We start from the raw sequence: 14259 nt of genomic DNA on the forward strand, positions 1-14259 counted from the left end.
CTGAAGCAGACCTAAGTATTCCCAGAATTCCGGGAACCGGCTCCCCTCCCTCGGAGGCCCCCGAGGGCCTGGGAGAGGGACGGCCTCCCCGCTGCAGAGACCTGAGACCGTCTTCCCATAGGGACCCACTTCTCTGTGAAGGGTGGGCCACAGCCCATTATGGCCGCTGACGTCAACCTCTTTGTGTTTCCCACAAATTAGGTCTACCAGTCTTACTTGGTTTTATGATACGTACTGAAACTTTTAAGGGGTATTCTCTGGAACTGAATTTGGCTCGAGGAAAGGAGAAAGAGTACAAGCCAATCACGTTCCCACAGAACGCCTGCTCTCAGCAGCATCGGAATTCCTTCCCTGGCTTCCACATCATGTGATGGGGTCCGGGCCCTTGGGTGCTTCTCTGCCCCCACCAGTCGCTCCCAGCCCACCTGCACACTTTATACGGTCCACCTCCTGTCTCTTTCTAACTCAACGAAAGCACAAAATTTTGTCGAAAGTTGCTAGAAATTATAAATACCTCTGAAATCTTCTACCAGTGCCTACGTTGTGACGTGTACCTTTACCTTAAGCCGTCCATCAGCATCCTCAAGTTAACGTCTTCCCGGAAAGCCGGAGCCCACAGCAGTCACGACAAGGGATGGGCCACCCTGTCGCCTGGAGATCTCTGTGTGTGGCCAACAGGGAAACTGCTGGACTTCCCAGAAAAAGTAAGAACTCGAGGGTTTTGAAGCATTTATTTGATTTCTCCAAGTGATCACAGCTATGGTTTTACATCAGTAGAGTCTGTTACTACTTACACACAGAACGCATAGGAAAACAAAAGCACTTCTTTCCTCCCCAAAGTTACATCGTGGGCGCCGGGCTTCCTGCGAGCGAGGTGGCCCTTGAGGTCTGAAGAGCCTGCATTCAAGACCTGGTTCTAAGTGTGTGAAACGACTCGAGGTGAATGACAGTGCCCCAGAGTAGATGGTCCCACACACGACCTTGGCATGACCGCAGGCGGGTCACACGGTGACGCCCCCCCACGCCCCCTCGCTGTGCCCATTCGCCACCCTCACCTCAGCCGATTCATTCTGCAACCCGCTTCCTGGATTATTGTTGTTGTACTGAAAATACTTACAAAAGGACTCGTTTTTCAGGCAGGAAGGGTGATGGTATTTTACAACGGACTGTAAGATGCATGCTTACCTGTAGCGACATAGCTTCGTACGGTGCTGAGTCAACACCTAGGGTCATGTTTAACATCTGCTGTCTTTTCAGCTCATCTTAAAGAAAACCAAGAGGTTTCTGCTACATGCAGTGCGAGATGGAAAAATCGCTCTACACAGGATGACTGAGGATGTTTTTAAGCAAGATGTGCACATCATATTAGGATGAACTTTATTTTTACATTGTTGTGCAATCCATTCATAAACTTAAAAAGAAAAAACAAACATGATTTAATTGTTGTCCCAGAAAAGATGTCTGTGACGGTACCAACTGCCTTCTCTAAGGGTCACCTGCTGAAATAATTTGTGACTTGAGCAAAATGCCCCACGAGTATCTTGACAGCGAGAAAGGATGACACACATCCCGGGGATGCTCAGCCTCCCACCTCCTGTGCCAGGGCGTGAACCACAGGTGCCCACAGCTGCGACTCTGGGACGGGCTGGGATCCCGAGAGCGCAGTCTCGAGAAAGCTACATGGGGCCACAAGCTTTCCAGGAGCATCTGCTTCCCAAACGAGTTCGGGGCAGCCTGGCTCCAGACTCCTCCAGGGAACAGTGTACCTTTTGGGAACACTTATTCCATGACAAGTTTGGAAATGAAACACAAAGACTGATGAAACCTCACTGACCAGAAGTCAATCCAGCAGAATGTTGGGAACACAGGGAAAGACTCCCCCCACTTTAGGGACCCAGCCCGGTGACAGTCTGGAGGTGGGGGTCCCGAGTGGCCTGCAGAGAGAGGGCACCCTTCCCACCGGCTCTACCCAGCTTGGCTCTGTTTCCATCAGTGACTGCCCTTCGGGAAGGGCGACCTGGTGTCAATCAGCCTGCCTGCATCTTTTCTGGAACAACCTGGAGTTTACAGTTAGATCCTACGATTGGTACAGAGGGTGAAGAAAAGCCGACATACTTAATATGTTATCACTTTACTTCAACTATTTGTCAACAGTAACACTGAGAGAGTTTGCAAATACACAGAACACAAAGTGTGGCCTCGTGCCTGACGCCAGAGGACATGCAGTACAATTCGATTGTTCCTTGTCATCACAACGCCCTTTAAACCACAAGACAGAGAACGCCTCGGGAGCGGGACTCTGGAGGGAAACCAAGGAGTTTCGGGGTCCGCGGAACCGGGGAGCCTCCCACCAGCCCGGCCTGGACCAAATCAGACACGCCCGTGCTTTTCGTTTCTCTCTGAGAGAGAAGGATGACACGGACGGGAAGATAAAGGCGGGCAGGTTAAAGTCACACTTCTTTCAAAAAAGGAAAAAAAAAAAACCAAAAAAGCTAAACTCTAGATTGCTGTACTTGCTCTCTATGGAGATTAACAAAGTGCTCGGTTTGCAGATTTGCTGGTTTGGTGACCTGGATGATGCGACAAAGGGGGCGGTGGGCGGGCAGAGCCCCGGCCGCCGCCAGGGTGGGCCCCCCTCCGTCGTCCCGCTGCCGCCTGTCCAGAGCCCCGCGCCCGCGGAGTCCCGCGCCAGCTTCGCCCTTTCTGGAAGAGCTCCCTGCCCGGCAGGTGCCGGGGGCGATCCTCGGGTCCACGGCTTAGGAGCACAGCACTGGCTGCTGCAGTGGCTCGAAGGGCTGAAACTACAAAGTACGGCCCGTGGGTGACTCAGGCACAGAACCAGGCGCGTGCGGCGCCAGCCCCGGGGGAGCGGATGGTGTCACCACAACATGGAAGCGACAAGAGCACAGCGGAGAGTCATGTGATGCCCCGGCAGCCGCCTGACCGTGAGGAGGTGGCAGGGCCGCACTGGCGGGGCCGGGCACTCGTCGGCTGGGGTCAGATGGGCCACGGCGATGACACGGGGGTCGTGCTAGCACACGGCCACATGGAATCACGATGATCACGGCCACCACTCAGAAAACAAAACGGGAAACACACACACCGCCCTGGGTTGCTAAACGCTAAGAGAAGCCTTCGGGTTCCGGGGCGTCTGCCTGCTGCGGTTGGAAACAGGATGAGGGAGCTATGGTGCTGGGGACACAGGATGAGTTGGTCGTTTTCATGTTGGAGATGAATACCTCGGCCGTGTATGGGGCCCCCCGCAGAGGGCTCTGAATGAGTGTGCATTAAATCAAATGCATACAGAAGAAACATGGATCATGGAAATTCACAGTTATTGCAGCCATTAAAGTGTCTAAGAATCTGTAACCAATAGTCCAAGGCAACCAGTTCTTAACTAGCTGTCTCGAGTTGCTACTGTAGAGTTTACTGCATTTTATCTATTTGCTTACCTGAAATAACAGAGCAGTTATAATACTGATTACTTATGTTAGTCTTCTGTTAATAAAATAAGGATTTATACAAAGCAATATCGGACTTTTAAAACAGTTAGATGCTATGTTACTTGGCACAGTTAGTAATGATCGTGTAAGGATTTCCGCCAGTCCTAGGGGGGCTTCTCTTCTTTTTATGAAAATACGGAAGAATATGAATTTCGTCCCTAGCATTTAAGTTTTTGGTCTACCCTCTCACACGTTTGTCTAAGGTACTGTCTTCCTATCAGGTAAGTGGAGCTCCTTGTAAAGTCTATATTGCTAATTTCGTGGACTGAAACGTTTGCCTTTCACACACAAATACTACCTATACAGTATATATATATATATATTTATATATTTATATATTTATATTATATAAAGTTTACTTACGTATTTTCATCAACCATATCAGGTCTACTTAATTTTTGCCCATTGTCAATAAAAGAGCAATAATGCAGCAAGTTTTGGGTTTTTTGTTTGGTTCTGTCTCTGGTTTTTTGTGTCGTCTCTTCTTTTCCTAGGCTGGGTTCTCATCTGCGTGTATAGTGAGGGAGCAGAGAGCTGAGGGCTGCAGGTGGGGGGTCGGGGCGGGGAGCTCAACATCTACTTGGCCGGCGGCACTGTTTCAGGGCTGATGGTGGCCGAGGCCCACCTCCCGGGCTGAGGTGGATGGAGCCCGGGGCGCCGCCACTAAATGAAACTGGGGGCGGGGGGGGTTTGTTCCCTGTGACACAAGCCCCGGGGCTTGGGGGGCTCCATCCGGGCCGGGAGCAGACGGGGAGGTGGAAACAGAAAGTGCTCTGGGGCTGGTCTGGGGCCGCCACCCCTGGGCGCGCCTGTGTGGTGTGCACTTGCTCTGAGGGGCCCGGGACCCCCGCCCAGGCTGTCTACACAATTGTGCTGATGCCGCTGGGTTTGGCCTTGCTGCCGGGGAGGGGTGGCGGGGCAGGGGGCTGCCCGTGGTGGTGCACGGCATGGCCCACGTGGCCCGGGTGGCCGACGTGGGCCGAGGGCAGCGGCGGGTGGCTGTGCGCGTGGGCCCCGTAGGCGGGCTGCCCCCCATGGGGGCCGTGGTGGTACTGGTGTGCGTGCTGGATGTGCTGGGGCGGGTGGTAGTGGTGGTGGTGATGGTAGGGGGGCGGGTTCTGCTGGAGGGGGCAGTACTGGCCGTGATGCCCGTGCACTGGTGCCTGCAAGGGGCCTTCCGTGGGCCCCTGGGGGTGGCCGGGCGAGGGATGAGGCGGGTGGGGGGGCGGCTGGGGAGGGGCTGGGGGCAAATGGGCCTGGGGAGGGGGCTTCCCTCTCTTACTCCCAAATAGGGAGCCCAGGAGGGAGGAGGAGTTGGGCATGGCCTGGTGTGGGCGAGATGGACAGTCTCGTGTTGATGCAGCTCTCCGGCGCATGTGAGGACTGCTAATGATGGACCCCTAAAAAGGAAATTCATAGAAACCAAAATTAAAAGAGCTTAGAGCACTTACATCAGAATGATTCTTCAGAAATGTCAAAAAAAAGTTCGCCCACTGACTGCTAAGCCTTAGTTCAACTCGCTAGCCGCAGAGGCCGGGCCGTGTGAGGCTGGACTCAGGCGCCACCTCCAGACACTGCCGTGCAGGTCGGCTGGGGGGGCCAGGAGGGGGCCTTCGGGGAGAAAGGTTGGGGGGGGGACGCAGCCGCTGCGGGTCAAAGTTGACCTCTGCTCTTGGCCCGATGAGCACCCTGTTGCCGGAGGCGGCCGGAGCTTTGAGATCAGAACCGTGTGTCTGCGGGTGTGTGTAAGTGGCGTGTGCTGGGTAGGGCGGGGCGGGCGAGCTGCGTGCAGGGGAAGGGCCGGTCCTGCCGCCTCCTGCCCTAAGCTCTCCTGGGTCCTCTCAACGTCCGAGGGCGTGTGCTCTGCCTGTGCCGGTCCCGAGGTTTCTGGGGAGGTGGTGAGGGGGACAGGAGGGGCTGGGCACCGCCTAGGCATTTCACTGCGGCTACCTACTGCAAACCAAACACGGGAAAGGAAGGAAACAGAAAGGTCTGCAAGCTGAGGTTAGATGTGAACAGGGATATCGAGATGGCTGGAGGATGAATGAAATCTCATGAAATCCACACTGAATTCCTCTCGCTCTCATGGCTCTCCTCCCCCGAGCTAGCTGAGCAATTCCGTGGTGCCCTGACTGCAGACACACAGCAATCGAACCTCCAGGAAGGAAGCGATGGGGATGGCGGAGCATGGAAGTCCCGAGGTGGCAGAACCCGACAGCGAGGGGGCGGGGGAGGGTGCCCGGCGGCCGCCGCCTCCGGCCCAGGATGAGTGGGAAGCCGGGGTGTTAACCATGCTCGGGACCGCGGGGATGGGTTAGGCGGAGACTAAACCACAACATCCAGACCCACCCCCTCCGTTGCAGCGCAAACAAGCGGTGAGGGGCATGGGAACGCCAGGCGGGCGGCATGCGCGGACGAGGCAGGCGGGGGGTCTGAGCCTCTGTGCAGAAGGGGAGGAGGAGCAAAACAAAAAGACACCAGGAGGCGACACACGACAGCCAGCTGGACGGGGGCTTCCGACTTACTTCCACATTGCTCTCTAGCGATCCCGCACTGCTGCGACGCCCTCGCTTCCCTGCCCAGAACATGCAATACCACAGGTTAGACGCGACACGGGGCGGGGCGCTGCCGCCGGATGGCCCGGGGGAGCCGGTGGCAGGGCAGTAATGAGTTAACAAGACAATGGGGTTCTTAAAAAGCAAAAAAAAAAAAAAAATCTTTTTCAACCAGCCCAACTTTAACCCCCTCTCCGGGACCGGGAGCCTGGGGGGAGGGGCCTCCGGGGGGCTGGGGTGGGCACACAGGCCCAGCTGACCCCGAGCTCCAGGGGGCCTCAGCCGCAAGGGCAGCTCCTCCCACAGCTAAGACGAGCTAAGCGTGGTCCTGCCCGGCCTGACCTTCGGTGGATTTCACATACGTATGTATGGACATACGCACGCACACGCACACACATCTGCCTCCCCGGCTGCTGGTGGGCCTGACGGTTAGGAGATTAAACTCCACATCCTCTTTCTCCTGGTGGAGCAGAGGGGCCGTACCCTGGGGCCGTGTTTGGTTTGTGCAGTGTCTGGCCAGGGACAGGGATGCTGGGACTTCCTCCCAGCCCAGGGCCTGGAGTCCTCTGTGGGCACGGCCCACTGGGACGCCACACGCGTTCTCCAGTCGTGAGCCCTCACTGCCAACGCCTCTGTGTCCCCCGCACATGGCACGTAGCAGGCACGCAACCTGCGTTGGCTGTACCAGAGGAGACTGAGTCTTCCTCTTGGTTCTGGACGTCCAGCGCCCGCCCTGGCCCCTGCAGGTCCCCCGGACGACTTCTCCAGGCATTTCTGCAGGACACCGAGGCTGAGGCAGAGAAGGGGCTCCAAGACGTTCTTCCAGCTTCCACCTGTGCAGGCCTGGCCAAGCCCCACAGCGCAGGACAGGTGTCCCTCTGTCCACACCAGGAGGAGACGGAAGCTCTGGCCGAGGGACTGACCGGCTCAGTCCCCACAGTGAGCAGGTTCACACCGTGTCTGCCCGTCCACCTGAGGCGGGAAATCTTGGCCACGCTGCCTTCTGAGCTGGACCCGGGCGGGACCCAGAAGCCTGGAAGATGGAAGTTGCTGCCTCGCGCTGCCCTGTGGCCCACATCCCGGGCCCACGCTGGGTGCAGAGGGTGTGTCTGGACCCTTCCGGCCTCATGGTGGCGGCTGCGTGTGCCTGGGACAGGCCCTCGGGCCTGGGCTCACGACGGCAGGCTCAGGGGAGCTCCGGTGACTTTGCCTTGCCTGCTGACCCCCAAACCTGAGTTCCAGCTGGGAGCCTGGGGTCCACTGAAGGCCGTGCTGGACCCCGGCCTCAGAGCCCACTCGGAACTGCGCCACAAAGCGGATGAGGTTGCTGAAGACCACGGACCACCGGGCGGGAACTGGCCCTCGTTCCCAGCTGAAAATGACCCTTCCCTTCCTCCTCTTTCCGCCGGTATGAGAAGACGGGTGACCTTTCCTTCCTGCCTTCGGTCCCAACACGGTGGCCCGGGGACATGGAACAGAATTAGAGCCCAGCCTCCAGAAGGGGGCTCTGCAGCTGGAGGGGTGACCCTACCTGGCATGTCGTCCACTCTTTGCCTCAGTTGCCACATCTGTCCACTAGGCATGGCCCCCGCTCCCTGGGATGGCTATGCTCAGACCTCTGCTGTCCTTGGGGTGCCTCAATCTGCACTCTAGCCCCTAGAAGGCTGGGGACACTCCTCTGACTAAGGACCAGGGACAGAGAGGGAAGACAGAGGCCCCGCCGGGCTAGCAGCGCGCTCCAGCCGGCCTGCTTCTCCCAACAGGACTGGGCCAGGCCCGGGGCTGCGGGCTGCGGCTTCATATGCTGCCCCCGCTGGAGCTGAACAGGCCCCCCATCCTGCCCACGTGGGCCAAGTCTCAGGAGAGCTCTAACTTGGATGTCTTGAGTGATTCTGAGTTTCTCAGACTTCACCTTTTCAACTTCTCAACTCAGCAGGAGATACGGGATGTCCCCGCAGGAGCCCTCTGCACTCCAGTCCCAGGCACAGCCAGGGACACCTGCCCACGGCAGACGCACGTGTGGGTGTTTGCACGCCTGCATACCACCTACTGACGGAGGAGGAGCCGGGCCAGCTGCTCCCACTCACGTATCCCCACCACTCCTTCCTTGCCTGCCCTGTTTGGGGGTCCCCCCCAACCATCTCCGGATCTGCACAAGCCTCAGGTGAGCCCTGCCCCAGCTGGCGCCTCTCGAGGGCCAGAGCAGGCCCTGCCAGCCCGGCCACGGACAGCTTGGGAGCCACATCCAGACGGGGCGCCCAGTGCGGCTCTTCCCAGCATTCCTGGCTTCTCAGCGTTGGGACAGCAGGCAGACAGGGCTCTGCCCGAGGCCTCGCACCACGGCCCTAGCAACGCTGAGGGTGACAACAGCCAGCACGCGGGCCGGGCCCCACCCCCAACGCTCTGTGGGTATTGCCTCTCACAGATTCTGGAGGGCAGCGCTAGTCCCACCTGCATCTGGGGAACCCAGGCCCAGAGGTGTGACTCGACCGGGGCCCGGAGCCAAAGACCCCGGAATCGGGGTGCTGCGCGGCCCTCTGATGGGCTCTGCTTGGGCCCCGAGCGTGGCCCCCACCCCAGGAGAGGCAGCCGCTGGCCCACTGGCTGCTACACGTGTGGAGCGCCCATCGTGGGACAGCAGGGTCTGCTTTGGAAACTGGCCGCCAGGAGCCGCCAGCTCTTCCCCAACAGGTGCAGGACGTGGCAGTCTTCCAGTTGTGACCCGGGTAACGAAAGCAGACCCTGCGGGCCCGGGAGATGTCCTCTCCGTGGGGACTGGTGTTGGGCAGCTCGGCTGGTGAGGGGCTGGGGGCCTCGGGGTCCGTGGACAGTGTCCACTGTGACTTGACTGATCTGCAGCAGGAGCTAAGACTCAGTAGTCACATCTGTGTCAGAGGTCCTTGTGGGTCCTTGATCTCAGGCTGGCAGGGCTCTGGTGCCACTGAGGCGAGCAGGGGGCCCAGCTGAAGGAAGACCACGTGGAGACAGGGGGCGAGGCCTCGCAGCTCAGCAGGGGGGCCGGGCTGGGGGCCAGGCACCCCCCCCCCACCTCTAGGAAAGTCTGCCGCCCCTCTCTTCCTGGGCCGTCAAACCACGACTGCCTCCCAGATCCCAGAGGCTCGTACCAGGCCGAGGGCACATCCCCGGGTGCTGTCTCCTGGATGGATGTGTGGTCGCAGGTCTGGGGCAGCTGCTCTGGGAGCGATGACAAGCCGACTGCTGGGCGTCACTGGCCCTGAGCCTCACCTCTTCCCGACAAGCCCATCTCGGCCGGGGCACGGCGGGTGCGGGAGAGCTTCGCCCCGACCCAGTCCAGCACATAGGGGCATGTCTCCGGCATGTTCCGGAAGGCAGCTGGCATTGGCCCGCCTTCCTCTGGAGGTTGCAGGGGGGCTGTCCCAGCCTGGGGCTTTGGCGGTCATCGGGGCTCAAACACCCACCTCACCGCCCCTCTCACCTCTGGTGCAGGGGGCGCTTTCCCGGGGATTCTCTTCACGGTGCTTTAGGACCTGAGAGGACTCGCTGCCTGGAGTCCTTCTCGGCTCAGAATCCCCAAACAAAAATGGCAACGGTAACGATAAACAGAAATCAGCCAGACCTCGGAGCTCCGCCCTTCACATGGCCATGCACCTGGGCACGCGGCTCTGTCTGGCCCCTAAGCAGAGAGTGGACGGCTGAGGCCCTGGAGTGGCTGCGCTGAGGCCACTGCTACCCGAGGGGGCTGGGCAGGACCCAGAGAGGCCAGAACCTGCCCCACTGCACAAACTCAAACACAGGCCCTGGGCCCCCAGCCTGCAGAGGCCCCGAGCAGTCTGGTTACGATTAGCTGGGTGTAACAAGCCACGGGGAAAACCAGTGGTTCTCAACCACGGCAATTCTGCCAACCAGGGGTGGTATTTCTCCCCCAGAGGGCACCTGGCAATTTGGGGGGACATTACTGGTTGTCATGACTGGGGGGTGTTACTGGCATCTAGTGGGCAGAGGCCAAGGACGCTGCTAAGCGTCCTGCACAGAGCAGTCCCCACGGCCAGGAATGATCTGGCCCAAGATGTCAGCAGAGCCGGGGTTGAGAAGCCCTGCTTGACTCTCACGCTGGCCATGCAATTCGGATTTTCACTATGGAAAAAAAAAATGACAAGACAGAAACAAAGAAAAAAATCCAACTCAAAAAAAGAAAAAGGAAAAGAATTCTGGGAAATGAATAAGCTGAAGGGAAGGATGGGGTCATCAGCAGCTTCTCTACGGGGCCCAGAGCTGGTCAAGCGGTGATGCCTGAGGCCGGGGGCGTGGGCGAGGCCCTGGTGGGGAGGGGTCCGCTGGGCCCTGGAGAGGAGGAGGCCGGTCTCAGCCTGAGAGGGTCTTCGCCAGCAGAGCCGCGGTTACGTCAGGCTCCTGCGGCTGGGACAGCTGGGGCCTCGGGGTGGGAGCCTGGGGTCCTGGCACAGCCACGTGCCCCCGTGTCCGGCCCCCTCCGCTCCGCCGCAGCCCCTGAGCTTCCTCATGGGAGAAGCTGCCTGGCTAGATACGCCTAGTGGGGGGCTGAAGAGCCACCGGCGTGCATCCCCTCACCCCGTGGCTCCTGGCTCCTCCGACCGACGGCGCTGGCAGGCAAAGCAGGCTGCAGCAGCGCTCCCCTCCCCCCGCCCCAGCCGAGGTCAGGCAGGGCCGCCAGCAGAAGCTCCCTGCTCACTGATGCTCCACGCACGGCCCCCCGCGCCAGGAAACCTGGGCGGCTGGAGGGGTGCTGCTTGCTTGCACGCACGCTAAGAGGCTGGCAGCGAATCAGACACACACAGAAACAAAGAAAGAACGAGAATCACGTTTCCGCGAGGGCTTTCCCCTGATGTCCCAGGGCCAGGCGTGGCCGCGTCTCTGGCCTGGACGGAGGCCTGGGTTTCCCAGGAAGGGAGACCTCTGTGGGGAAAGCAAGACCTGGGACAGTGGGAGACGGGGTCCCAGACACAGCAGCAAGGGCTTCACTCCATCTCATTCACCAGCGTGAAGCACAGGGACGGGGCAGCACAGAGCACAGGGGACACACCCATCAGCGGGGCCCGACTCACTGCGCGAGAGCAAACTTCAGAAAACAAATAAGAGAATAAGATAAATACGCAAGGGAGACCAGGGCTAACCTCCCGGCTGTCCTGCCTGTGACCATTCGGCCCCGTTCCCTTTGGCCTTTGGGGGACACCCTCTCCGCGTGGCCACATGCTGCTGTGGTTTGGGGACGGCCACCCAAGTGAGCTCCGTCCGAGCCCCTCCACTGTCCGAGCCTCCAACACAGCCCCTTCCGGCCGACGCAAGCCCCGCCGGCCACGGGCGGCCGACTCCCGCGTGCGCTGGGTAGGGGGCGGCCCTGGGCCCGGCTCTTACCCGCTTCTGAGAGGTCGCGCAGGGAGCTGCTGAGGGCGCTGCGCTTGAGGCCCTCGCCGCTGGCATAGCTGTCATCCAGGCAGGCCCGACTCAGTGTCCCGCCGCCCGGCTCCTTTTTGAGGCTGGAGCACTGGGACATGCTGGGCCGCACGACGCCCTTCTGCTTCTCGAGCTCCGCTGGAACAGAGCCCGAGGGGCCCAGTGAGGGGAGGATGGCCCCCAGCCAAGGGGGGCTTGGAGAGGGCAAGGGGCTGGGCCCCCCCCCCCGGAGGGCAACGCAGACGACTCGGGGGGCCCTCTGCTCAGGGTGGCACCGGGCTGAGCCGCCACCTCCTTCCAGGGGGCAAGTGAGGGGCAAGGTCGTCTGGGAAAGGAATGGAGCGACGGCACCTGTGACCAAAGGGGCTGAAAGGAGACCCCGGAAAGGAGGCTGGAGAGGCCAGAGTGCCCGAGGTCTGCAGGAAGGTCAGTCACTTTCCTAGGAGGTGGATTTGCCCGCGTCTGGAGAGGAGTTAACCCGGCCTGGCTGTGGATGGAGGCCAGGGGTGGGGGCACCCATGTACCTCCAGGAATGAGGCTTAGAGCCAGGAGAAGCGGGGGTACCATCGGCTTTAATGAAAACCAGGGGATGGCCCTAGCCCTGACCCCTCCGGGTGGTCGGGTGCAGAAGACACAAATACCAACCATGCTCAGGTGCAGAGGGCTCAGGTCCAGGGCTCTGGACACGGGGTGACCATGGCTCCGAGAGGCCTCCCTCAGGGCACACGATGTAGTTCCCCGGGCAGGACAGGCCTGGGCCTTGGAAGCCCGGCTCCCACCCAGAGACCCCTGCCCACCCCTCCTTCCTCTGTGCCTCCTGCCGTGACCTGGGCAGGTGGGCTGCCTGGTCACGTGGCCGTGGGAAGGCCAGAAGAGGCCGAGGGCGTCTCACCTCTGGGCTCTCACCACTGTCTTGGCCCCCAGATGGGAGGCCACGCCTGCACCCTGCAGGCCCCCGCTGGGCACCCGTGACTTACTCTCTATCCTGTGCTTTTCCATCTCCTGCACCTCCGCGATGGACTCCCGCAGGTCATCAGTGAATTTCTTCCGGTCTTGAGGATTGGGAGCGTTAAAGTTTATTAGCACTTTGATGTCTGCTCCGGGGACGGCGGATGTGAGCCGGATGCCGTTGGGGTAGTCTGCAGAAGAGGAGGAGAGCGCGGGCCTCAGGGCGGGCCCTGCCACCTCCCTTCTGGCTGGCAAAGGACCAGCGGGTCTCCATGCAGCCGGGGTGTGGGAGCACGCTGAGGCCAGGCTCCCAGAGGACGCATCCCTCCAGGGAGGAAAGGCTTCACGGTGCAGCCCGGAGGGACCACCAAGCAGTCTCTGCCTCCCGACCTGGGTCTGTGTTTGCTCCGTGTTCAAGTCGAGGGCAGATCCGACTGATCTGAGGCAAAGCCAGGGCCCTCGTCCTTCCCCACCGGAAGGGCGTGGAGCCTGGACTCTTTAGGTCAGGATCCTTGGTCACTCGGCCAGGCACCGAGCCTGGGAGGAGGGGAAGGTGGTGTCCCAGCTGGGGGACAGTCTTATCCAGTCACTTGGGACTCTTCTGTCCTCTCCCCACTGGTCTCCAGGCCACCAGCTCCCTTGGGGTACACTGTGGGCATCCCACACCCAACAGAGCCTTCTGCTCAGACCTGCCCGGTGCCTCCTCCGTGCTCTCGGGGTCTCTGGGGCTTTGGCATGCCGGCAGCCTCTCTCCTCAGTGGGAATCGAGCATCCACCACTGAGTGTATGAAGGTTCTTGGCCCAAACACCAATCCCACCACGGTTCAGACCCGGGTCAGGGCGGGGACCTCAAACGCCTAGAGGCCTATGTGGGTTTCCTCAATGCAGGAAGCGGGCAGGGTAAGACTACGGCTGCTGACTCTGTGGAGGGTGTGCAGCCCGCTACTGCCCGCCATCCGCCCAAACCTAGCTTTACAAGAAGAGCCACAGATACCTGAGCCTTATGGGAAGATGTTAGTATGAGCTCAAAGAATTTAAAATAAAGTTCAAATACAACATAACTGAGCTGCGACCGACCAGGGGCTGCCAGCTTGAGACCCCGGGTGCGAGGCATGTCCTACAGAAGGTCGGGGTCGGCTCTCACTAGCACTGCCTCCAGGGCTGAGGGCTGAGCCCTGGGAACCTGAGAGCGGTCTGGGCGCGGCCTCTACAAAGGACTCAGTGTGCCCGGGCCGCTGCTGAGTGGTCACTACCACCACCACCCCTTCCAGGAGGGGCCTGCCGGCCAGGACAGTGCACATGGCACCAGCCCCCCCGGTGCTGCCTGGGAGAAACCAAGGCAAGGCCGGCCTTCCGGCCTGGGGTGGAGTGATGGCGGGGCCTGCATCCTGAGCTCCTCATGGGCACGTGAGAAGCGAGGAGGAGCTGGCAGGTCCAGTCCCGTTTAGCACAGAGAAGCCCTCAGGCCCTGTGTTCTGGGATGGCCCAGCCACGGGTCCCTGGCACCTTTCAACCTGCAGAGGCAAGGCGGACGGGACAGGACTGCGGGACCTTGCTGCTGGACATGCCCCGACACTCCATTGTGGCGGCCCTTCCCTTGGCTCCTCCGGAACATGGGGGGCAGCAGGACGCCCCCCACCCCACCCCAGGAGCACTGGCTCAGCCTGCAGCTCGAGGTCCTCCGACAGGGAGGGGACAGAGAGGGAGAGAGGAAAAGGGAAGGGCGTGGGTGGTGGGAAGGAACAAGCCCGAAAGGACCCGTCAGCGGGGTTGCAGGGGCGGCCAGCTCCCCGCTCCAGGATCCCTAGGCCCAGGACCCACTCACACCCAAAGGCCTGAAC

At 60.4% G+C, this 14259-nt stretch overlaps 1 protein-coding gene across 6 annotated transcripts in view; it reads right to left on the reverse strand.

Annotated features, from left to right (window-relative positions):
• Nucleotides 1-716: 716 nt before the first annotated feature.
• IQSEC1 (IQ motif and Sec7 domain ArfGEF 1) overlaps nt 717-14259 on the reverse strand; it is a 332617-nt gene continuing 319074 nt past the window's right edge. For 3 of the 6 annotated variants that reach the window (XM_060161042.1, XM_060161043.1, XM_060161044.1), the window contains 4 exons: nt 12448-12609; nt 11432-11608; nt 6029-6078; nt 717-4903 (listed from right to left, as the gene is read on the reverse strand). In XM_060161042.1, coding sequence (XP_060017025.1) covers nt 4364-4903; nt 6029-6078; nt 11432-11608; nt 12448-12609 — 929 coding nt within the window. In that variant the 3' untranslated portion in view covers nt 717-4363. The remainder of the gene's footprint in view (nt 4904-6028; nt 6079-11431; nt 11609-12447; nt 12610-14259) is intronic. The other 3 variants (XM_060161045.1, XM_060161046.1, XM_060161047.1) reach the window with 2 other exon arrangements.

Source organism: Lagenorhynchus albirostris, chromosome 10 (genome assembly GCF_949774975.1).
Source record: "Lagenorhynchus albirostris chromosome 10, mLagAlb1.1, whole genome shotgun sequence".
NCBI lineage: Eukaryota > Metazoa > Chordata > Mammalia > Artiodactyla > Delphinidae > Lagenorhynchus > Lagenorhynchus albirostris.